The sequence below is a fragment of the Bos taurus genome, chromosome 4 (assembly GCF_002263795.3).
Source record: "Bos taurus isolate L1 Dominette 01449 registration number 42190680 breed Hereford chromosome 4, ARS-UCD2.0, whole genome shotgun sequence".
In the NCBI taxonomy this organism is placed as follows: Eukaryota; Metazoa; Chordata; class Mammalia; order Artiodactyla; family Bovidae; genus Bos; species Bos taurus.
In genome coordinates, this window is record NC_037331.1 from 60,789,069 (window position 1) to 60,815,393 (window position 26,325).

The 26,325-nt window shown below is 36.3% G+C and overlaps 1 protein-coding gene across 10 annotated transcripts in view; it reads right to left on the reverse strand.

Annotated features, from left to right (window-relative positions):
* Positions 1-26,325, reverse strand: part of ANLN (anillin, actin binding protein) — a 174,811-nt gene that overhangs the window by 18,903 nt on the left and 129,583 nt on the right. For 4 of the 10 annotated variants that reach the window (XM_024991075.2, XM_024991076.2, XM_015469486.3 and 1 more), the window contains 17 exons: positions 25,008-25,236; positions 22,776-22,966; positions 22,382-22,489; positions 17,316-17,439; positions 13,563-13,673; positions 12,320-12,558; positions 11,496-11,641; positions 10,035-10,182; positions 9,010-9,145; positions 8,218-8,400; positions 7,124-7,250; positions 6,438-6,486; positions 6,289-6,345; positions 5,442-5,480; positions 5,011-5,032; positions 3,983-4,086; positions 3,187-3,240 (listed from right to left, as the gene is read on the reverse strand). In XM_024991075.2, the coding sequence (XP_024846843.1) occupies positions 3,187-3,240; positions 3,983-4,086; positions 5,011-5,032; positions 5,442-5,480; positions 6,289-6,345; positions 6,438-6,486; positions 7,124-7,250; positions 8,218-8,400; positions 9,010-9,145; positions 10,035-10,182; positions 11,496-11,641; positions 12,320-12,558; positions 13,563-13,673; positions 17,316-17,439; positions 22,382-22,489; positions 22,776-22,966; positions 25,008-25,236 (2,067 nt within the window). The remainder of the gene's footprint in view (positions 1-3,186; positions 3,241-3,982; positions 4,087-5,010; positions 5,033-5,441; positions 5,481-6,288; positions 6,346-6,437; positions 6,487-7,123; positions 7,251-8,217; positions 8,401-9,009; positions 9,146-10,034; positions 10,183-11,495; positions 11,642-12,319; positions 12,559-13,562; positions 13,674-17,315; positions 17,440-22,381; positions 22,490-22,775; positions 22,967-25,007; positions 25,237-26,325) is intronic. The other 6 variants (XM_024991073.2, XM_059885872.1, XM_059885871.1 and 3 more) reach the window with 6 other exon arrangements.

The window sequence follows — 26,325 nt, forward strand, 5'->3', positions numbered from 1 at the left end:
TTTCTATCTTGTATGAAAATATTCACATAAATATTTTAAATAAATCATTCTCACCAGTATATTAATATTTAGCAAAGAGACCTCAGGCCAAAAGTATCTTTTAAATAATAAAAGAGCTTAAGTATGTGTGATAATATAAAATAATTATGAATTTAAAGATTACAAATATAAGAAAAATTCAGTTGGAGAAATATTTAAAGTGATATTGACTTCTGGGTCAAGATAGAAAGGGGAATGATTAACTCTGTCATTCCTGCTGCCCAGTGAAAAAGAAGGACACTCTGGTTTGAATAATCATAGTTCAGTCTAAATTTGAAAGTTTTAACTGGAAGGTTAGTTTATAAAAATTTACTCCTCCACCCTAATAAAGATAAAAAGGGAGAATTCTTGACCAAAAAGTATAATTTCAACAGACTAATTTCATAAAATAAACTTTCAACTTTCTGAACTTCAAAGGCATCTATAATGTAATTCTACAATGCTAATCAGGGTCAAGACGTCATATGCCTCATTAACTGCATTAGTTATAAATTTCCTTACCATTTTCTTTTCCATATTGTCAGTGTTAAGCTCTTAGCCTCTCAATGCTAATTAAGAGAATTCTACCATTTAGCCAAGAGAGTGCTCCTGTAAAAAGAATCTCAGAAAGATGAGAAGAAAATGTGAAAAGCTGGGAAAAGTAGACAATATTCTTGGTGAGAAGCTTGTCCTGAAGTGAACTGAGAATATTCACAGACGTCAATGTTACTACGCCCTATCAAGTGTGGAGAAGTGAAAATGTGTGATCGTATTCTGTTTTCTGTTTAATAAAAAGTGTCTTTTAAAATTATCAGCACCTCAAGGATTATTATTAACAGGTGTAAAATGTACTCTATAATCAGGGTTACTTTGTAATTTTTTATACACCAAGATACTTCTGAGTGAGAATAATTATACCTGTTAATAATCACACCAGGCCAACAGGTATAAACCAGGATAGCTTTGGACACACCAGAATACCTAATCATTCTTCCTACAACTTCAAAATTCTACAATGCTAGTCAGTTGTTCTACTTTACAGTTTTTTGTCCTAATACTATTTAAACTGACATCTCTTTTTCCTGGAAGGTACATATATCTACGAGATTTCTTTAAGTCAGAAGATGAATTGTGGGATATCCTTCTCCCTTTATCCATAAAAGTACAGTAAAACCTATGACTATTCTGGATTCTCTATTCAAAGAAAGGATCTGAAAGTGTGATTCATTGAGATTCATAATTTAAATTCCAGAATGCCAGTCTCTACATCAGATATCTATAACCTTAAAAAAGAAAAGTGAAGTTGCTCAGTCGTGTCCGACTCTTTGCAACCCCATGGACTGTAGACCACCAGGCTCCCCCATCCATGGGATTTTCTAGGCAAGAATACTTGAATGGGTTGCCGTTTCCTTCTCCAGGACATCTTCCTCACCCAGGGATCAAACCTGGGTCTCTCACGTTACAGGCAGATGCTTTACTGACTGAATTCCCTGAATACCGACAGGGAATTCATTATTAGTACTATCCTATATCTGTAGAGTCAACAGTCTGACTAACCTCAAAAGAAACTGCATTCTGAAGGGGATCTCAGAGACAATGCTGTGACTTATCATTACTGGTCAAGACACAGTAAAATAAGCAAACGCTGCCTTGCACTGATGGTCTCTGGGCGCACACAGGAGACTTGTTTACTCTCTCAAATTTAATCAAATAGGTTATTATGTGTGTACAGAAGGTCATCCATTTTCCCCACCAATTTAAAGAACATCTAAACTTAACTATCTCATTCTCCTACATCAACTATAAGATATTAGAACAAATATTTCCTCCCCCTGCTATTCAAAAAAGCATACTTGTGACAAATTTTACATCTATATTGTATTTGACTCAGGAAGAGACTTTACAGTACTGAACACAAACCAATTAAATTGAGTGATTTTATACTCAGGTAGGATACTTTAGCTATAATTACAAAAAAAATCATTAAGAGAATGAACATATCACAATTTATTTTTAATCTGTGTGACACTAAAATGGCAGTGAACAAATTTTTTAGAGAGCAGTCTATATTTAACATGTCATTGAAATCTTTTTCATTTTAGAGATTAATGAAACTGTACATACATAGAAATTGGCTATATGACAACACTGAGTAAGGAATACAGTTCACAGAACTCCAGTTCTTATGTTTCCCTAATTTGCAAATATTGTTTGAAGAACTTTAAATAAAATAAAAAACACTATCCAGTATTTTGCAAATTAGCATTTCTATGCTGCTGCTGCTAAGTCGCTTCAGTCGTGTCCGACTGTGTGCGACCCCATAGACGGCAGCCCACCAGGCTTCCCCGTCCCTGGGATTCTCCAGGCAAGAACACTAGAGTGGGTTGCCATTTCCTTCTCCAATGCATGAAAGTGGAAAGTGAAAGTGAAGTCGCTCAGTCGTGTCTGACTCTAGCGACCCCATGGACTGCAGCCTACCAGGCTCCTCCATCCATGGGATTTTCTAGGCAAAAGTACTGGAGTGGGGTGCCATTGCCTTCTCCGAGCATTTCTATATACACCCACAAAATGCTTGTGATTGATCTTCACAGGGATATTAAAAGTTCTAAAAAAAAAAAACTTCTAAAATATATGATTATATTTAGTATAATTTTAGCATTAAATGATTTTTAATTTTAAAGTTAATAAACAGCATCACCTACATAGCAACATACCTATTAGCCAATTAAGACCATAAAAATTTTCTACTTTTACTTAAAACATCACTGATAGGTCTTTCAATAGGTAGGAAGTCAACAATATTGAGTAAATTTTAATTTTAGGATAGTTATTAAATTTGGCATTTTGGTACCCAGAAAATCAATGTTGAAGTGACCGCAGAATCTTAAAGAATAGTAACATGAAAAAAAAGAATACAGGATAAAAGCCCAAATACCAAACATACATTGAAAAAAAAACTAGAGAACTTTTAAAGAAAGCCTTAAAGAATTATGAGAGTAAAGAAAAAGATGCCCAATGGTCTAAATAAAGCCTAATTTACATAATGTCCTTAATTATTCAAAATAACCAAGAAGACATGAGAGTGGTTAGTAAAACAAAAACATAAGGGCCAAAAATTAAGGACCAATTTTTAAGCTCATTAGTTTTAAGCAAAGAAAATGTGGCAACCTTTTCCTGGAACATATAGCCCAGTAGCTCTCGCTCTTTTACATCATAATTTATCTAAAACAAACAAAATAAAAGACAAAGAGAAAAAAGACCCAGAATCACTCAATTTGTTAATCTAGCTGAATTATTAAATTAAAAGTTATGTGGATTTGTTTTTAAACATCTCTATATTCTGACCACAGAAATTTCTTATAGTATTTTTAAATAGTCTGTATTATACAGCAGGAGCCAACCCTAGGACTGAAGTTTGCCTCTACTTCTTCTACCACTTAAAATGGTCTTGTTTGCTATTAAAAGTTTAGTCCTTATAGTGTGGTAAAAAGCGCTCAATAGTGATATTACAAAGATTTAAACTATGAAGGCTTAAACTTGGAGAGTAAAGTATGGGAAAGAAATCCCTTAGATTCATAAGTACTTTTCCAAGAAATTAACCTATCTTTCCCTATTTTGTAAAACTAAATCTAAAAAATGTTAATCATGTCAAAATATTGGTTTTAAATGAGCAAGATACTGTTTTAAAACTGTAAGCTTAACATCTATATGCAAGCAGCAATACTTTCTTAGTCAGAATTGACATTTAGAATAAACCAATATATACTGCTTTGAAGACTTAACTATTAAGATAAAGGGAGAAATACTTCCAACATCAAAAAACATATCATGCATATAAACCTATATCCAATTAACATACACAATTCTAAGAGCATATACATTCAGCCAAAGATTTCAAATACTTGAAATGGGACATTTCCATTGACCTAACTTTTCTGTAAATAAATAAATAAATTTGGATTACCCTGTCCAGAGCAAATTTTGTGTTTCCTACTGAAGATAATGTCAGAGTGTAAGATCCAACAAGGGCAAAGTTGCTGGTCCGCACAGCATTAAGACTGGCCATAACTAAAGAAAAACGAAACGAAGTTTAGTTCAGAGTGACTTTGGTACATATAAAATAACAATTGCTCACCCCACCCTAACAGAATGAAATTAAACTGCCACAGGAAAAAAAAAAAAAAAATTGCTTCATTTTCCTTTATTTCTAATATGGGGGGGCAAGGCAGGGGGACTAAAACATTAACATGTTTCCTAATGAAAGTAAACTGCTAAGTATTTATATTTAACTTAAATGAGGTACAAGCACTCCTTAACATTTGAGGCAGATGTTTTTAAAGATACAGAACCTAAAAATACATGCGTAAAAAGCAACTTTCCTATAAGAGACATGAAAGGACTTTACTGCTATAGTCTAGGATAACATAACGAGCAGCAGGACTTTATCTGCGTGGTTCTTCTCAGCTATTCTCTTGTGCCAAGAAGCAGAGATCAAAAGTCCAAAGACGAGGGAAACCAGCTCAACCCTAACCCTCTTTGGAAAATTTTGGCCTAACACTACTCTGGAAGTCTTTCCTGGCTTACCTGGCACCCCAGTTCCCAGTGAACTAGAAAGATGTTTTTCTGACATGATACAATTGTCATGATCAGTACAATTAAAAGAGTTAAACTCTACAGTGTGAACAGCACAAAATAAATCTACAGAACAAGAGCAGCTGTGGTGAAGAGTAATACTACTTGCTGCAGCTGTAAAGTGGCTGGTATCCCATGTGCAGTGCCTGCTAGAGGCTGAATAATGTGCAGTTTGGTGGCCTGTGGTGGTTTCTGACAGCAGACTATTCTGGCTAGTAATCTTACAGGTTACTAAGAAAATATTATTCAAAGGAGACTAAAGTAGATACTTACAAATCAAGAGGGTTACACAAATAAGTATTCGATTGCTTAGTTCTTTTTCCTTATTCTAGTGTTTCAAGTAGTTCAAGATCCACTCACCTGAAGAATGAAGGGTGCTTTTCTAAAAAAAAAAAAAAAAGGCGTGAAGAAGAACGTGTTATTTTCTTTATATGATACAAAGATTTAAATAGTAAGTACAAAACTGTTTAACACTGCAAGGACTACATTTTAGAAAACACTATTTTTTCCTTTTAGGATATTTTAAAGATTTCCAAAGTGCTAAGGGTGTAGAAATGGTTAGTTTTAGTTACTCACTTGTGTCTGACTCTTTGTGACCCCATGGACTATAGCTCGCCAGACTCGTCTATCTATGGAATCCCAAGGCAAGAATACTGGTGTGGGTAGCCTTTCCCTTCTCCAGGGGATCTTTCTAATCCAGGAATAGAACTTAAGTCTCCCAAATTGAGGGCAGTATATGTGGAAGGTGAAGATTTTTCAAGGAACTTCAATTTTTTGAAAATTCTACTTACAGTGGTTACCGATGTGAGAAGTCGCTTAGGAGTAATAGCCTAGAAAAAAAGATAACTTAGTATAGTTCCTATTAAACATTACGGTTCAGAACTTAAAACTAATTTGAGATTCTGCCACACAGAAAACAATTCTTCAATATCAATACATTTTGCCTGAGTCCTTTATTAAGGTTTGTCCCCATACTGTTATTCCTTTTTCATTAAAGCTAAATAAAAATTTTTTAAATGATGATTTAGAAAAAGAACAAAAAAGCAAAGGCTAGGAAGGACAGAAACTAAGTTGCTTCTATTCCATATGCCTATAGCAATCACATCATTCTTAAGTATTGCTTACAGGAGTTTGTAAGACAAAAGTTCAGAGGAAAAGCCTGAGAAAAGTTTAAAGAGATTCTCTGATGGATCAGTCAATAAAGCATCTGCCTGCAATGTGGGAGACTTGGGTTTGATCCCAGAGTTGGGAAGATCCCCTGGAGGAGCACATAGCAACCTATGCTAGTATTCTTGCCTGGAGAATTCCAAGGAGCCTGGCGGGCTGCAGTCCATGAGGGTGCAAAGAGTCAGACACAACTGAGCAACTAGGCATAGCACATTATAAAGTTAGTTGTCAAGCAGATATAGAGAAAACAGAATTTCTAGCCTGGGTGTATCAGTAGTTTATAATTAGGGTTATGGTCACTCACTGTAAGTTTACTCTCAGTATTCATATCTAATAAATGCAGTAACTAGAAATCTGAGGCATAAAAATGACCCAAGAGCCTGATAATTCTTTAAAAATATACATAATTTTTAACTGACATTATGTCTCGTACTTCTGATTATATTTTTACTGGGTTTCTTTCATTCTCACCTTTGACTTGTATGCTTTTTTCTTCTTATCAGGGCCTGAGGGATCTTTCCTTTGTACCTACATACAAATTAAAGCAGAATTTAACTTAAAATCTGATTCCTTTAAGAAAAACACACCATTAGTAATTTTAGAAAGCTGTAACTGTTTACCAAGCTGTAAACTTCAATATTTATTTCAAAGTCATTGGACACATCTTGCCTGGAAAAATAAAAATACCAAATTATGCCATTAAAAATGATGCCATAAATACTGTTACAAGAATTACAAGAGAGTAAAGGAATTCACTATACTTTAAAACTAAAGACAATAGTTATAAATTATTAAAGAATATAAAAATTAGTAAGAACAGTCAATTTTTCCCCTGTAATACAAGTCAAACATTTTCTTCAGTTTTTACAACTCAAGATCTTAAATAATAAAAATAACTTTTTTCTAAATTGGATTTTGACTCTACTTTCAAAATAAATCTGTAACACTAAATACAAATGTCTTACACAGAGACTGAATGTTAAGTACATTCATAGATTTAAAGCATATATTAAAAAATTATGGTCCAGATTTTGTATGTGTGTGTATGTGTGTGTATAGTAAATATATATGTTAAAACACTTCAAAACATCAAATACCTGTAGACACATGGAAGAAATATGCTACTCAATGGAAGATCAGAAACATAAGAGTTAAATAAACAAATTGAAAAATGAGATATTTGTCCATATAAAAACAACATACAGATTACAGTTCAAAGATTATGAATTCTATCTGTATGCTTAGACTATATTAATTCTATTAAAAGAAAAACATGTTTCAACCACCAAAAACCTAATTTACTTACAGAGTAAATGTAGTAGTGAATGTTAGAGCATCACCGTTAAGAGAAGTTGAAGTACTTGCTAATGGTGTGGCTACCATATTTTCAGCTCCTGCTTTTAGTATAATTAAGAAATAGTAATTTGCTGCATCTGCAAGAAATAATTACATTATCTAATAAGCACAAGCAGAATCAGATTTAGCTAATCAGCATTCTGGAAGATCAAATGACTAAAGTAACACTGCAACTGATTTATATAAAATTTATTTAAAACTTCCTAAAGTCAACTTACCACACACAAAAAGACAAGACATAAGCGGACAGACATATACCTGGAATAGCATCATCAAGATATCTTCCTATTATGTGAACTGAAAAAACTTCACTACACATTCCTCAATTTCTGCTGACTTTAAATTTTACCTATTGACCTGAAATTCTTCAGCTAATAGTATATAATTCAAAAGGGTATATTCTGGCTTGTTATTTCAAAACTGAAATTAAAACACTATATTTCTGTGAAAGTTACCACCTTGTCCTATTTTTCAGATACCAGTGCCATAACCTCCTTTATCCACCTTGTTTTAATATCATTTTAAGTAGAATACATAGCTTAGAAAAGTTTACTCAATCTAGAGGGTTAAACGAAATAAAATTTCAATAGACATATCTATACTATCATGCTCTTAACTCCCACAATCAGTAATTCAGGATTCAAACAACAGATTTCCATAATGGAGTGAATTTTAAATAGAACAGAGTAAGTAAAATAAGTTATTTTAGATGCCAAATACTTTCCACAAAAAAATTAATGAATGTGAAATGGTCTGTTGTATCAGAATAACTCGCCTTGATAATTTATGTTCAGTATTATGTTTAACAAGCCCTACTTTCAGTTAGAGCCATTTGTGTTATTCTGTAATCAGTAAGATCATATATGAAAATTTTCCTTGGTTATTTTTAGATACATATTTACAGAAAAGGAACTCAAGGCTTAAGATATGCAAGTCTTACTTCTTTCAGGATGCTCTACTTGTTCCCATTTGCATGATTCCAACCTAGGTGACGTTCATAATTTAACATATGATCTGGAAGTGACAAAATAAAGATCACCATACCTGGTTTCTGAGCTGTACTGCAGACAAAATCTGCTTTTAGAGGCAAGCGGATTTCTGACAAAGTAATTGATCCTCTGGAAGGGACAAATTCACTTTGGGATATGGGACCAGCCTTATTCTTCCTCTGAGGCCCTTCATTCTTCAATTTATTCAGCTCATCAATCAAAAGTGTTCTCTTCTCAGCTATATAGAAATATGTAAGTTAATATTTCAAATATTAAAACTGCAATTGTTTCTAAATGAAGCCAGTGCAAGAAAATGCACTCATGTGGCAACTGTACACAACACCAAAGACAAAATCAGTAACTCTTCCTTCATATAAACAGGCGATAGGTAGTTAGGCAAAACCCTGATCACCCATCTGTTCACAAAATGCTCAATACTCCAACTTTTGGTCAGTTTTCTTGTATGGTTAATTTCTCCATCCTAACGTGCCCTGTCATCCTTCATCATACATACACACACAACAAAATTCATATACTTGTTTTTAGCTACACATACAGAGATAGTGTGTGTGTATAAATATACTCATATATTCATTATCAGCACACTCTACAACATTTCTTCAGATGCACTCCAGATTCTTTCACCCTTTCATGTAAACTACGCCTTATTTTACATGCAAAGTTTTCACAAACCACATTAAAAAAAAAATTAAAAACAGATCAGCTGAAACAGACTTATCAAAAAAAGCCCTTTCTCTAGAATTAGAAATTTCTGAATATACTAGACAAAATGAGCTTTTCCTGGTGTGAAACTGTGTTGGAATTGTTTTGGGTATAACACACATACTTGCTATTAGAAGAAGTCTTTCTGCCTCAGCTTCTTCCAGTGACCCTTTTCCATGTTCTTCATCAACACAACAGTTAAGAGCCTGGCTAGCCTGATAGATCACTGTCTGCTGCAAATTTATTTCATTATTGAGTTCCTAGTGAAACCAATGAGAGGAGAAAAAAAATTCACATTGAATCATGATTTTTACTTTATTTAAGCTTTATTTATAATTTATCCAATTAGGTAATTTCTAAAATCTCCAGAGAGGAAAGTCAAAATGGTAGTTCCACTGTTCAAGTTTCTAGACTATGCACCAAAAACATTTAACATATCTTTTTCATTATGGCTTATCATAGGATATTGACTATAGTTCCCTGTGCTATACAATATATCATACTGAATACAGTTCTCTATGCTACACCACTCAGGGCTTCCCAGGTGATGCCAGTGGTAAAGAAGCAGCCTGCCAATGCAGGAGACATAAGAGATGTGGGTTCGATTCCTGGGTCAGGAGTTCCCCTGGAGGAGGAAATGGCAACCCACTCCAGTATTCTTGCCTAGAGAATCCCAGGGACAGAGCAGTCTGGTGGACTGTGGTCCATGGGGTCACAAAGAGTGGGATACAACCGAAGCTACTGAGCAAGCATGCATGCTATACAGTAGGACTTGGCTGTTTATCCCTCTATGTGTAACGTTTGCATCTGCTAATCAAATTCCCAATCCATTCCTCCCCCTCGTCCCTCACTTGGCACCCACAAGTCTGTTCTCTATACCTGAGTCAGCTTCTTCTTCATAGATAAGTTCATTTGCATATGACAAACATTCTTAAAAGTAAATATTTCAGTAATATCAAACAAGCTTCCAACTTTTCCAGTAAAGAGGACTTTTCTCAGACTGAATTCAGGACACAGTTCCTGAGGCCCTGCAAGCCAGAGACTATCCTAGTCCTGGATAGAGATGAATAAGACAGGGTCCTTGTCCTCAAGAAGCTCACAGTCTCAAGGTGTTAACATTCCAAACCCCCTTTCCAGTGAAGCACATACCTGCATCTTCTGTTTGATGTTAACCTGACAAGGAAAACCATTCTTTTTTTCTTCCAATTTTGAAGTAACATCTTCCTTCCGAACAATCACTTGCTTTATCGAAGGACGGTCCGTTTCTTTGACTCTTTGAGATCTATATGCATCGATGCTTCAGGAAATAAGTTATAGTCTTTAAGAATCCAGCAACACACTAAGCACTATGCTTTATTGAATGTATCAGCAGAGTCTAATATTGCAAAGTATTGGCAGAACACTTCACTAGAATGGAAAATGCCACTGGGTGAAAGAAGGTGACCAAAGCTATTTCAAAGTTTTATGAAGATTAACATTAATAACATTATAAGTATAAATAACAAGACTTCTTATTTTAACCTAAACCATGATAAACTGTGGAAAATTCTGAAAGAGATGGGAATACCAGACCACCTAATCTGCCTCTTGAGAAACCTATATGCAGGTCAGGAAGCAACAGTTAGAACTGGACATGGAACAACAGACTGGTTCCAAATAGGAAAAGGAGTACGCCAAGGCTGTATATTGTCACCCTGCTAATTTAACTTATATGCAGAGTACATCATGAGAAACACTGGGCTGGAAGAAGCACAAGCTGGAATCAAGATTGCCAGGAGAAATACCAATCACCTCAGATATGCAGATGACACCACCCTTATGGCAGAAAGTGAAGAGGAACTCAAAAGCCTCTTGATGAAAGTGAAAGTGGAGAGTGAAAAAGTTGGCTTAAAGCTCAACATTCAAAAAACGAAGATCATGGCATCCGGTCCCATCACTTCATGGGAAATAGATGGGGAAACAGTGTCAGACTTTATTTTTCTGGGCTCCAAAATCACTGCAGATGGTGACTGCAGCCATGAAATTAAAAGACGCTTACTCCTTGGAAGGAAAGTTATGACCAACCTAGATAGCATATTCAAAAGCAGAGACATTACTTTGCCAACAAAGGTCCGTCTAGTCACGGCTATGGTTTTTCCTGTGGTCATGTATGGATGTGAGAGTTGGACTGTGTGAAGAAGGCTGAGCGCCGAAGAATTGATGCTTTTGAACTGTGGTGTTGGAGAAGACTCTTGAGAGTCCCTTGGACTGCCAGGAGATCCAACCAGTCCATTCTGAAGGAGGTCAGCCCTGGGATTTCTTTGGAAGGAATGATGCTAAAGCTGAAAGTCCAGTACTTTGGCCACCTCATGCGAAGAGCTGACTCATTGGAGAAGACTCTGATGCTGGGAGGGATTGGGGGCAGGAGGAGAAGGGGACGACAGAGGATGAGATGGCTGGATGACATCGCTGACTCGATGGACGTGAGTCTCAGTGAACTCCGGGAGTTGGTGATGGACAGGGAGGCCTGGCGTGCTGTGATTCATGGGGTCGCAAAGAGTCGGACACAACTGAGCGACTGATCTGATCTGATGACCCTTAGTGACTGAATGTCTTCCAAGATATTCTCACCTATAAGGAAGATCATGATCTTCAGAACCAATGCTATCACCAGACTCAGCTCGAGGGACACGGGTTCTTTGGAATTTTCCTGGCTTTGGACTTTCATCACTGATGCTGGTGTCTTTCACTTCCCATCTAGGTGAAGAAACTAAACTCTGCAGGAAGGCACATCAGATATTAGATTTTATGGATGACATTGATTCTAAATGAGAAATCTGAGGAATTGAATGCCTTCTCTATTACTAGAAAATAAATATCCAATATGTTGACCGATTCACTATAAAAACAAGACAAACTATGTTCCTAAAAAGTATATGAATAAAAATTCATAGACAGCTGAAGCCTATACTTGTAACTCTTTTTTAAAAAATATTTCTAATTGAATCAATTTCCAAAAAAGCTGTAGTTATTCAGTTCAGAGTGACAGCTAATAAATGTTATTTATCTGTCTTGTGCTAAATACTGATATTCTAATACAATTTAATATGCACTTCAACTCCATGATGGAGGTACTGGTTTTAACCTAATTTAACATTTAATTGCCACAAAAAGTTTAAATAACCTGACCAGTAAACACCAGTACATGGCAGAGCCAGGATGTGAGCCCAAGTAGCTTGCTTTTTAAGCCATGTTACAGTTTGGATTTCATCTGATGCCAACAGGAAACCAATGAAGAGTTTTAAACTCTCTTCTAAGAGAGTTAACATCAAGTTTGCAAAATATCCCTGGCTATAGCGTGCCAAATCCCCAGGTACCAACTAAAACAAAAAGAGATGCTAATTCTACTTAGTTTCTTTATGTCCTGGGCCTATTTACATTTAGTCCTGTCTTACCTCTGGACTTACCACACCAACTGTCTGTGCTAATGGAGTAAGCAAAGACATCGAGGAAATATTTAGTGCATCTTCCTGTTCTTCGCTGCTTTCTGCATCTGCTTGATCCAACTCCTCTTGGTTCTTTTCCACATCTAGTCCACCTTCCTCTAGGACATCACTGAAGATGTCATTAATTACTTTTGAACTATTGATATCATCATCATCATCCACACTCATCTCAATTTCACGTACCACTTCTGAAAAACATTTCAATAGGTGAACACTGTGATTCAGACCTTTTAGAATTAAAGGGATAACAGAGAAGACTTAACATTCATATGCTTACTCAATAAATAGGGGGGGAAAAAAGCCCCAAGAAAATGTACCTCCTATACAAACAAAACAAAAAGAAACAGAATACTGCTATAATGTTCCAATAACATTTTCTAAGTAATGAAGTTTGCTGCTGCTGCTGCTAAGTCGCTTCAGTCGTGTCCGACTCTGTGCGACTCCAGAGACGGCAGCCCACCAGGCTCCCCCGTCCCTGGGATTCTCCAGGCAAGAACACTGGAGTGGGTTGCCATTTCCTTCTCCAATGCATGAAAGTGAAAAGTGAAAGTGAAGTCGCTCAGTCGTGTCCGACTCTTAGCGACCCCATGGACTGCAGCCTACCAGGCTCCTCCACCCATGGGATTTTCCAGGCAAGAGTACTGGAGTGGGGTGCCACTGCCTTCTCTGAAGTAATGAAGGTAGGAACGATCAAAAGCTGATTCAGTGCTACAGGTTTAAGAATATTAAGCACTCAAACTGCAAGATAATAGCCAAAGCTTCAGATTTACACAAAATACTCTTTCAAATAATTCTCTTTCTCGTGCTGAGAACTGTCTTTTCACACTGTAGTCAATAACAGGACAATAATAACATCACAAATAAGGGCAGGGTTCACAAATAAACTTCAAGGGCACTGATTTCTCCCAACTGTACATGCAGAGTGTGGAAGGGTAGCACATTTCCTTTCCCTGTGAAACGAAGTGACAGCCTTAATCACATTTTCACAGGGGATGGGACCTAAAGATAACTGTTAACAGTACCGTATTTTGCAAAAGCAAGAATATTTCCTATTTTTTTTTTAAAAAGGGGATTATAAAATCATAAAACACTTTGAAATATAGAACTCTACATATTTGAATATGAGAATACTAATTCTCCTAGCATATCCAGAGTTAATAAGAAACAAAGAATAAAAACAATGAAAACCAACCAGTCTGCTGTTCAACCTTTGGTTCTGATGTCACTTTTAAGGATTTGTCCTCTTCTAAAAACAGTGTTATTTTCAAAGGGCTAGACTTAGTCATTTCACATTCAATAAAATCTAAAAAAATAGGAAAAACAATTTGAATATATATAAAAACTTAGAATTGTTCAGTAAAAGACTCTTAATGCAATTCCTATCAAAATCCCAACAGAGCTTTTTGGAGAAATGGGAAGTCTGTCCTAAAATTCGTACGGAACTTCAGAACCTCTGAATATCTAAAACAATTTTGAAAGAGAACAAAGTTAAAAGACTGACATTTCCTCATTTCAAAATATATTATAAAGCTATAATAATCAATACAGTATGGTACCAACATAAAGATAGACATATAGACAAATGGGAAAGAATAGAGAGCCCAAAAAGAAAATTTCAAATATATGGTCAAAGCTGCCATGATAATTCAATGAAGAAAGGATAATGTTAGAAAAACTGGATAGCTACATCCAAGGAATTAAGTTAGACTTTTATCTGATGCCATATACAAAAGTCAACTAAAAATAGATTAAAGACCTAATAAGATTCAAAACTACAAAACTCCCAGAAGAAAACAGAGGGAAAGCTTTATGACACTGGATTTGGTGATTTCCTGTGTATAACACAAAAAGCACAGACAGCAAAAGCAAAAATAGACAAATGGGACTATATCAAACTGAAAAACTTTTGTGGCAAGCAGGGCACAGTAAACACATGGAACAATATTTTATAATAACTCAAATGGAGTATAATCTATAAAAATGTTTAATCACTGTACACCTGAAACTAAGATAATATTGTAAATCAGTTAGTTCAATTCAGTTCAGTCACCCAGTCGTATCCGACTCTTCGCGACCCCATGAATCGCAGCACACCAGGCCTCCCCATCCATCACCAACTCCCGAAGTTTACTCAAACTCATGTCCATCCAGTCGGTGATGCCATCCAGCCATCTCATCCTCTGTCGTCCCCTTCTCCTCCTGCCCCCAATCCCTCCCAGCATCAGAGTCTTTTCCAATGAGTCAGCTCTTCTCATGAGGTGGCCAAAGTACTGGAGTTTCAGCTTTAGTATCAGTCCTTCCAATGAACACCCAGGACTGATCTCCATGGACTGGCTGGATCTCCTTGCAGTCCAAGGGACTCTCAAGAGTCTTCTCCAACACCACAGTTCAAAAGCATCAATTCTTCAGTGCTCAGCTTTCTTCACAGTCCAACTCTCACATCCATATGTGACCACTAGAAAAACTATAGCCTTGACTAGATGGACCTTTGTTGGCAAAGTAATATCTCTGCTTTTTAACATGCTATCTAGGTTGGTCATAACTTTCCTTCCAAGGAGTAAGTGTCTTTTAATTTCATGGCTGCAATCACCATCTGCAGTGATTTTGGAGCCAAAAAAAGTCTGACACTGTTTCCACTGTTTTCCCATCTATATCCCATGAAGTGATGGGACCAGATGCCATGATCTTAATTTTCTGAATGTTGAGTTTTAAGCCAACTTTTTCACTCCTCTCTTTCACTTTCAACAAGAGGCTTTGTAGTTCCTCTTCACTTTCTGCCATAAGGGTGGTGTCATCTGCATATCTGAGATTATTGATATTTCTCCCGGCAATCTTGATTCCAGCCTGTGCTTCTTCCAGCCCAGCGTTTCTCATGATGTACTCTGCATAGAAGTTAAATAAGCAGGGTGACAGTATACAGCCTTGACGTACTCCTTTTCCTATTTGGAACCAGTCTGTTGTTTCATGTCCAGTTCTAACTGTTGCTTCCTGACCTGCATATAGGTTTCTCAAGAGGCAGGTCAAGTGGTCTGGTATTCCCATCTCTTTCAGAATTTTCCACAGTTTATTGTGATCCACACAGTCAAAGGCTTTGGCATAGTCAATAAAGCAGAAATAGATGTTTTTCTGAAACTCTCTTGCTTTTTCGATGATCCAGCGGATGTTGGCAATTTGATCTCTGGTTCCTCTGCCTTTTCTAAAACCAGCTTGAACATCAGGAAGTTCATGGTTCACATATTGCTGAAGCCTGGCTTGGAGAATTTTGAGCATTACTGTACTAGCGTGTGAGATGTGTGCAATTATCCAGTAGTTTGAGCATTCTTTGGCATTGCCTTTCTTTGGGATTGGAAAGAAAACTGACCTTTTCCAGTCCTGTGGCCACTGGTGAGTTTTCCAAATTTGCTGGCATTATTGAGTCCAGCACTTTCACAACTACACATCAATTAAAAAAATGTTTATATATCAAAGAATACAGTCAACAGAGTGAAAAATCAACCTACTGAATTCAAGAAAATATCTGCAAATCATATATCTAAGAAGTTAGTATTAAGAATATAAAAAGGACTCCTACAACTCAAAAAAATCAACCTGATTTAAAAAATGGGCAAAGGATATGAACAGATATTTCTCCAAAGATGATATACGAATGGCCAACCAGCATATGAAAAGATGCTCAACATCACCAATCACAGGAGAAATGTTAATCAAAATCACAATGAGCTAACAACTCATACCTATTAGGATGCCTACTATCAAGAACACACAAAAAATATCAAGTGTTGATGAGAGTGAGGAGAAATCAGAACCCGCATGCACTGGTGACAACACTGTGTGACCAGGATGTAATAATGTAACCAATGTGGAAACCAGTATAACAGTGCCTCAGAAATATTAAAAGTAGAACTACTATATGATCAAGCAATTCCACTTCTGGGTATATAGCCACAAGAATTAAAAGCAGGGTCTCAAAGAGATATTTGCACACCCGTGTTCATAACACCACTACCCACGATAGCTAAGAAGTGGAAACAATCCACATGTCCATCAATGGATAACAGATAAACAAAATATGGTATATATACACAAGAAAATATTATTCAGCCTTAAAAAGGAAAATAATCATATCACACACTTGACATATGACATGTCAACATGGATGAACCCTGGGACATTATGTTAAATTAAATATGCCAGTCACAAAAATACAGATACCATATGACTGCACTTATATGAGCTATCTAAGGCAGTCAAATTGACAGAAACAGAAAGTAGAATGCTGGTGACCAAAGGCTGAAGAGGGGGAAAGGGGAGTTGTTGTTTAATGGATGTAGTTTTAGTTTTGCCTGATGAAAGTTCCTCAACAATGTGAATATACTACTGAACTGCATACTTAAAAACTGTTAAGATGGTGAATTTTAGTAATATGTTTTTCACCACAATTAAAAAAAAAATTGTCTATGATATATTAAATGTCACTACATACACCTTACTTTTTTTAAACAGCTACATAATACTCAATTACATGGATTTAGCACAATTTATTTACAGTCTTCTACTGATGGGCATTTAAGTTATTTAAATCTTACCACTATTACAAAAGATGCAACAACTAATAAATTTGTACATACATCCATTGCACACTAGTTCTAAGAATTCAACTTACAGAAACACTTGCAAAGAAGTTGAATAAAGAGTACACACACTTTACAATTCAATAGATACTACTAAGTTTTTCTCCAAAAAATATTTATAGTAAATTTATACTCTCATTAAGAGTATGAGTTCTCACTCTGGAAAGAAAACTAAGGAAGAAGCATATAGCACGGCTAGAAACAAACAAAAAATTAATTTGTCTTTTTACACTAGAACAGCATTTCTGCTGCTTCCAAAATTATGGTAGACTGAAACTGACATTTTAAGTGAAATAGAAATAGAAAATGCTTACCTGAAGTTTCTCTACTAGAAGGGTTTGCTGGTGTCTGATTTTCTGTCACCTTTTCTGTTACTGTAAGTGATGGGGTACTTGGATCAACTTGTTTTTTGAGGGGAGTGCTCTGACAGTGAATTTCCTGCAAAAAGCAAATGAAGATGTAAATTTTATTTCTCAAAACTATAAATCTTGTCTTTTTACATGTTATTAAATGAAACAAATAAGAGTCATTGTTAGAAATAAACTTCCTCAGAACAAAACAGAAAATGAATGTTGAGAAGGTCCAGCCATGTTTAGAACACTAGTTCATACTCCTGATAATTCACAGTACATAATCTTTTTTAGAGACCACTAGGCAATGGAGGAGCCTGGTAGGCTGCAGTCCATGGGTTCGCTAGGAGTTGGACACGACTGAGCGACTTTACTTTTACTTTTCACTTTCCTGCACTGGAAAAGGAAATGGCAACCCACTCCAGTGTTCTTGCCTGGAGAATCCCAGGGACGGGGGAGCCTGGTGGGTTGCCGTCTATGGGGTCGCACAGAGTCAGACATGACTGAAGTGACTTAGCAGCAGCAGCAGGCAAGAGAGAATGAAAATTCACATCAGAGTTCAGCTTTAGATAAACCAATTCAAGTGAAAGGCAAATAAGAGGAAAAAATAACTAAGTCTCCTCAAGAAGAACAAAACAAATACAAGCTAAAACTATATACTTCCACATCCCTTTTCAGCCACCATATCTTTGCTCCCTGCCCTTTAGAGACAAACTTCTGGGACTGCCTATACTAATGGACTCTACTCTTCACCCACTACCTGCCTCCTACCCTCACCACTTCACCAAAAGGTTCTGCCAAGTCACAACAAGCTCCTTACTGTGATCTCAGTTCAGTCCACATTTACAACAAACACGTGACAATACTGACCACTCCTTCCTTCTGAAAGGCTCCTTCTTCCCTTGACTTTAGTTACATCACACTCAACTGCTTTCTCTTCCCATCACTTAGGTTGCTTTTTCTATGGGTACCACAGATGAATTCTGAAGTGGGAAGACCCTTGAACTCTCCCAATACTGTGTTCAGAATTTTCTTTAAATGCATATGTACAACTATCTAGGGAAGGAGTCCACAGATTTTTTAGGAATCATTTAACACAAAAACTTTAAAGATCTGTTGCTCTGTATTTTCTAGAGAAAGAAAAGGAAAACCATGAGACTGTAACATACTGGCAACCAAGTGAAGAAGGTGCTTCAGACAAAAGGGAGTGATTCACAAAGTCAACTGCTGCTAACAGGTCAAGTTAAACACTAGAAAAGTAATTCTGAAGATCATTGGTGAATTTGATAAAGGTAGTGGTGAGAGCATGAGTGGAGAGATCAAGAAAGAAGAAGAGAAAAACTGCAAGATACAAGTAGAGACACTCCTTTGGAAGAGTCTAGATGAAAAGGAGGCAAAGAAAGGGAAGAGAAGGGAGATTTAAAGAGTTGCTTTTGTTATGATCATGGCATCTTGGCCCCACCACTTCATGGGAAATTTAAATGCAGAAAAAATGGAATTAGTGGCAGATTTTATTTCTGTGGGCTCTAAAATCACTGTGGACGGTGACTGCAGCCATGAAATTAAAAGACGTTTGCTCCTTGGAAGAAAAACTATGACAAACCTAGACAGAATATTAAAAAGCAGAGATATTACTTTTCCGACAAAGGTCTGTCTAGTCAAAGTAATGGTTTTTCCAGCTTGCTCCTTGAAGAAAAACTATGACAAACCTAGACAGCATATTAAAAAGCAGAGACATTACTTTTCCGACAAAGGTCCGTCGAGTCAAAGCGATGGTTTTTCCAGCTTGCTCCTTGAAGAAAAACTATGACAAACCTAGACAGCATATTAAAAAGCAGAGACATCTCTTTGCCAACAAAGGTCCATATAGTCAAAGCTATGGTTTTTCCAGTAGCCATGTACAGATGTGAGAGCTGGACGATAAAGAAGGCTGAGAGTAGAAGAACCGATGCTTTCGAACTATGGTGCTGTAATAAGACTCTCAAGAGTCCCTTGGAAAGCAAGAAGATCAAACCAGTCAATCCTAAAGGAAATCAACTCTGAATATTCTTTAGAAGGACTGATGCTGAAGCTCCAATATTATGGCCACCTGATGCAAAGAGCTGATTCATTGGAAAAGACCCTGATGCTGGGAAAGACTGAGCACAGGAGAAGGGGGCAATAGAGGATGAGATGATTGGATGACATCACTGACTCAATGGACGACTGAACAACAAATGCTAGTGGGAAGGATTAGCCCATTCATTTCTTCCTCCTAAAGGAAATCAGTCCTGAATATTCATTGGAAGGACTGATGCTGAAGCTGAAACTTTGGCCACCTGATGTGAAGAACTGACTCATTTGAAAAGACCCTGATGCTGGGAAAGATTGAAGGCAGAAGGAGAAGGGGACAACAGAGGATGAGATGGTTGGATGGCATCACCGACTCAATAGACATGAGTTTGAGTAAGCTCCAGTTGTTGATGGACAGGGAAGCCTTGTGTGCTGCAGTCCATAGGGTTGCAGAGTCGGCCATGACTGAGCGACTGCACTGAACTGAACTTCCTCCAAAGATAAATTTACTGAGTTCCTACTATGAGCCAAAGCCTAAGAACACAGATAGAAAAGAATGTGGCTCTCATACAGTGCTGGAAAGCAAAGTTAAAACACTTACAGGAAAATAAATATTCTAGTGAGGTAAAAACAGGATGGCATGGACCCAAACAAGGAGGGAGGGGAACTGGGGAAAGGACCAAGTAAAAATTTCCAAAGGTAATTAAAGTTTGACCTATTCTTAATGAAGCAGCTCATCACAGAGATACTTCACCCAGGGGGACTAGCAAAGCAAAGACAAACAGATCTGAAAACATGGGTACACTCAAGAAACTGCAAATAGTCTGCATGACAGGGCTGAAGCACACATGCAGAGGAGCAGTGAAGAGAAGTCAGGTTTCTGAATGATTCTAGCTATCAAATCCAGCACTTTTAGACACTCCTTCTGATGACGGCTATGGGAAGCTCTCCAGGATTTTAAGCAAAGGAATACATGCTTATCTGCCTCTTGGAAATATTTTTCTGGCAGCAGTGGGTTAGCAGTGGACTGGAGAGTAGCCAGACTAAAAGCAAGGTGCTCATGCGAGGGTAAAGGCAATGGCAGAGGAAAATACAGAGGTCAAGGCAGCTTGGCAACATATTTAGAAAACATATCACTGGATGTGTGTGTATTTATGCATAATATGTGCTAGAGGCCAGTGGGAAGAAAGACACTAACAAAAGGAAGGAGCCAAGGAAGAACTACCGGATTGTTTTAGATGAGGAAGTATACAGTAAAGCCCTAAGTGAAGACAGAGACTATCTGGGGAAGATTCTCCAGCAAAGAAAGCTCTTCCAGTCAACCAAAGCTCGACTAGAGTTCAGGAGAGAGGTGAGGGCAGCGCAGCCAAGCATCATCAGCATTTCTGTGATTGGCTGAAGCTAGATATGAGGATGGGAAAGAGATGTTCCAGGACAAGTGAGACAAAAAAAAAAAAAAGAGATCAGAACTTTGGGAAGCATGATTTGTTAAGCAAGGGAACTGGTAAAAAAATAAAATCAAATAGATCCTTTTCAAAGAATATGGTTAAATGTATTATTCTATTTCTACTGGTATCCATGTTAAATGTAATTCTATTATTTTTAGCTTAAAAATGTAACCTAACACAGGGAAAGTAAGATGTACAACTTCCAGTTACAAAATAAATGGGTTACAGGGATGAAATGTACAGCACGGGGAATACAGTCAATAATAAAGTAATACCTTTGTATGGTGACAAAGAGTAACTAGACTTATCACAATGACCATTTTGTAATCTATAGAAATAATGAATCACTATATTGTGTGGGAACTAGCATAGTACTGTCGGTCAATTATACTTCAAAAACCAAACAAATTCATAGGGAAAAAGATCAGCTTTGTGGTTACCAGAGGAGGTGGGAGGGAGATGTGGAATTAGATGAAGGTGGTCAAAAGGTACAAACTTCCAGTTATAAGACAAATGAGTACTAGAGGTATAATGTACAACATGATTAACATAATTAACACTACTGTTAAATTAAATATGAAAGAGTAAATCCTAAGAGTTCACATCACAAGGAAAATATGTTTTATTCTCCTTCTTTAATTTTATATCTGAGATGATGGAGAGTCACTAAATTTATTGGGGTCATCATTTCATAATGTCAGTCATTATGCTGTATACCTTAAACTTATACAGTGCTGTATATCAATCATATTTAATAAAATTATAAGTAATATATATGCATATTTATCTCCTAACATAGTATTTTTGTACACAATAGGCATGTAGATGAAATAGAAGAGAGTTTAACACAGTAGGAATTTTGCTGAAGGCTTATCCATGAAATTATACTATGAGAAGTAGTATGGGTAAGAGGCTTCCCAGGTGGCACTGATGGTAAAGAACCTGCCTGCCAATGCAGGAGACATAAGAGATGTGGGTTCAATCCCTGGGTCAGGAAAATCCCCTGGAGGAGGGCATGGCAACCCACTCCAATATTCTTGCCTGGAGAATCCCATGGACAGAGGAGCCTGGTGGGCTACGGTTCACAGGCTCAAAAAGAGTCGGATACGACTGAAGCGACTTAGCACGTAGAACAATATAAGCAAAAAGAAATCTGGGAGGCATTTGGTGACTAAAACGATTACAGGTAGTATAAATGTATGATATTTGAGGAGAGATATATAATCATTACTGATAAAAGTAGATTCTGAAAAACATTTGAAAATCAACATCTAAATAGAATGTCAAAAGGAATCTGAAATCAGTTGAAGGTGAGAATACTTTTTAAATTTGATTTTAAGTAGGTCATCATAAACATGGTTAGAAGTTCCATTAAATGGCAAAATATCACAAGAGAAAAGCCAAGTTGGTATGAACATTTAAAGAGTTTATGAATGGAAAGCAGCATAGTTAATCAGAACAAGAAACTGTATAGAGAACTATTTTACAATACAGAACTACAAGTTAAATCCCAGTTCTTGTTTATGTTACCTGTTTGGTTTCTAGTTGTTTGCTTTTTGAGTTTTCGCCTTTTTCTGCACTCCATAAATTGCCCTTGTCAAATCGGCTACGAAGACATGCTAGTTCTTTTTGACGTTCCTAAAACCATCAAAATCTTTATTTTACACAAGAGCCAAAAGTACGTTTAATAATATCCAAATACTACTAACTTTGCTTCTCTTCATTTTTTTTTCTCTTCATTTTTAAGATTAAAAAATTCATAATATACATGGAATATAAGACAACAACACTTTTAATTTGAAATAAGTGATACAGAGAATCAAGATGCTATTCATCTCAGTCATAAAGACTGGCATCAGAATTTGACATCTAGGTCCTACGCTGAGGCTACGTAATGAATAATGTTAAACACAGTAAGATATACCTGCTTGAGTTGCTGTGCTAGGTGAGTAGTAGATGAAGACGCGTTTTGCCTGAATAATCTTTCTTGTATGGCCTTTGTATTTGGCGTGATAATGGGAGTCCTATGGGGTGTACTACGAGCTGGACTTTCTTTGCTATGTTCTTGACAACGCTCTCCAAAGCGTTCCAGAAAAGGCTTAATTCCTGATCCTCCTAAAGAAAATACACACATTTTAGAGGCTACTTAGAATAAATAACAATTATGATTTCTATGGGAAATGTTCTAAATCCAGTTCAGCTCCAAAATGCTTTTATTCTACTAGGAATATTCATTCAGAAAGAAAACAGTAGGAAAATAGTTCAAAAAACTTAAAAATACTTTTTTTAACCATACTATTTAGTTCTATATCCCAAAATTTGCTTTATAGGATTTAATACTTTAAAAAACACAAAAAAATTTTAAAAGGTAGAGTGAGAGGACAGAGGGGATTAGAAAACCCTTAAACTACTTAGTCAGAACCTAAATAATTGGAAATTGACTGTATGTGCATTAATGATATGCCCTAAACACCAAGTGGAGAAGGCAATGGCACCCCACTCCAGTACTCTTGCCTGGAAAATCCCACGGACGGCAGAGTCTGGTAGGCTGCAGTCCATGGGGTCACTGGGAGTCGGACACGACTGAGCGACTTTACTTTCACTTTTCACTTCCATGCATTGGAGAAGGAAATGGCAACCCACTCCAGTGTTCTTGCCTGGAGAATCCCAGGGACGGGGGAGCCTGGTGGGCTGCAGTCTATGGGGTCGCACAGAGTCGGACACGACTGAAGCGACTTAGCAGCAGCAAACACCAAGTATCCTGGCCATGATAACTCAATTACTAATATCTCTACAGTCCAATTTATTTTATTTTATTTTAGGAAGTATAACATGAAAATCCAGTGATTAAATCCTTTTTAAAAAATGATAATTAAGGATAATTTAGTTTATCAAAGTATGTCTTGATTTCACCAAGTCTTAGTACTTATTTTAAATAGTATGAAATACATTTAAAATACAAGTGGACTATATATCACTTCCACTACAACAATGCTAGGGTTGTACTACATAAAAGGAGGTGGTAAACATTTTCCCATAAGTAGCCAAAGAGTAAATATTCTGGGCTCTGCAGGCCATATGGCCATCGCACATTCCACAACTACTCAATCCTGCACGGAAGCATGAAAGCAGCCACAGACAGTAAATGGGTGTGGCTGTGTTCCAATAAAACTTTATTTGCAAAAACAAGTAAAGGGCAGAATTTGACCCATGATAGCAGTGAAAGCAACAAGTCCTAACCAACGAATGCATCAGCAGAGACTTCCCAAGAATACTTCTTATTTATGTCATTCTTATCTATGTCATAAGTCTTTAGAATACTGGGAGTCATAGTCTAATTTCACATGGGGATTTTGCTATTGTTTCTCATTTCAGCTCATCTGGAAACTGACTGCTAGATTCTACTTATCCTGTAACTAATGGATTCCCCACTCTTATCTCTGTATGACTTCTCTTTTATGATGAACTATTGTTTCTGGAGATATTACATTTTTAAGAAGTTAAAATTGAGAATTAATACAAAAAGCAGTTCTAATGAAAAAGAATATAGCTCAAAGTAAACTATATTACCATATATTTGAGAGATAATTTTTAGTCCTGTGTTTCTCAATCAGGTGGGGGTATACCAGAAGTATACACAAGATAAATATGAACTTCCTGGAGCATCAATTTACTATAGGAAAACTGAATTTTCCTATGTATATATTCACGTACAGTATACACACATATAAATTTAATGAGAGTGGAGTCATCTGTATACATATTCTCTTCCCTTTGCTACTAGGGATGTGTCATAGTGCAGTTTGAGACACACTGCTCTGCACACTTGGTTATAAGAATGTTTCTGCATTATATCCTTAAAATGTGATTTTTAGGTATAGAAGAAAGTATCTAGCATGGTCATTCGAGAAAAAAAAAATGCTTAAACTGTTAAAATGTAACAAGTTAAACTTTTTGACCAGTAACTGGGCTAATCTACAATAACGAATATTCATTCGCTCAATTAAAGTTGACTTTGAAGAAATCTCACTGATGCATTCAGGCATTTGCCCTGGTAAACCAACACTATAATATTCACAACTGGATATTTAAAATGTTAAGAACAGACACCCTGAAAATAGTCAGCAGTACTTTAGATTTTTTCAAAATATGTAACCTGGTGTTGCAGATTTGTCCTTAGGTTGAGACCGCAGACAAATTTCTCTGTTTAATTCTTCCTTGGGCCGAACTGTACGGGATACAGCTGACTTCTCAACTGGTTTTGATACTTCTGTTTTCAGAGGACTAACAGAGGTTTTTTGAAGTAGTTCAGGATTTTGGACCTTACAATTTTTAGCACTGGTGATGGATGTTGTAGAAGATTTCACTGGGGAAGAAGTAGCTTTCTGAAACATGATAACAGGGTAAATAACAACACAATAGTTAAAGATATTTCTACAACAAAATAATTCAAATCCTATATTCTTGATAGCCTTTTTGTACACTCATGTAAACAAGTTTCTTGCTCTCTAATAGATCAAATTAATTTGAAAGGTTTGAAAAAAATTAACTTAGAAAATGTGATTATTCAAATTATGTAGTTTAGTCTACATAATATTCTGATGGGTAATTTAGTACAAGGGAGAGGGTTACTCACTATTTTAAAAAACAATTTCTTTTGTATCATCATACTAGTACCCTTATGAATATTAACTGTATTGGCCAAATACATATATATTTGTATTTTAATTAAATCATGTATCATGTACTTAAAGGCAAATTATAAGTACTACTTACTATGTGCGAAGTACCATACTAAGTGCTTTATGAACATTATCTCATTTAATCCTCCCACAACCTTTTCTTTCCCATTTTACAAATGGAAAAATAGTCTCGCAAGATTAAGTAACTTCTCCAAAGCCACACTTCTAATTTTGTGGCAGGGCTGGGATTGAATGCAGGTGTCATTCTAAAACTGAGCTCTACACTTAAAGATAATGCTCAGAAACACAACATTTTTTTTTTCGTTTTTGTTTTTTTCATGTTATTTTTAAAAACCATTGAGATAACACATGGGCAGGGTAATCTTTCAAATACTTCAAAAGGGTATCAGTGAAAGCATCATACCCACCCTTGACAACTGCCTTCTGGAGGTAACTACAGCTACTAGCTTTCAGCGATATTTGATGTCTTTCTTGTATTTATACACATACATAGAGCATTTTAATAGAGAAGGTAATTTTCAGGCTCTCGTGATGAGTAAGAAGAGGCTCCATCATTCAAAAGCACATATTTTGGAAGTACATTAAATTTGTATAATTTAGTTGTTAATTGATAACTTGGGTCAGAATATCAAATTTATGATTTTTTACTTTCTATGAAATACTCTAAAAATACATAAACATCCTCTATATATGTTATAAAATACATACCTACAGACATATATATATATATATATATATATATATATATATTATTATATAATTATTTCTTAT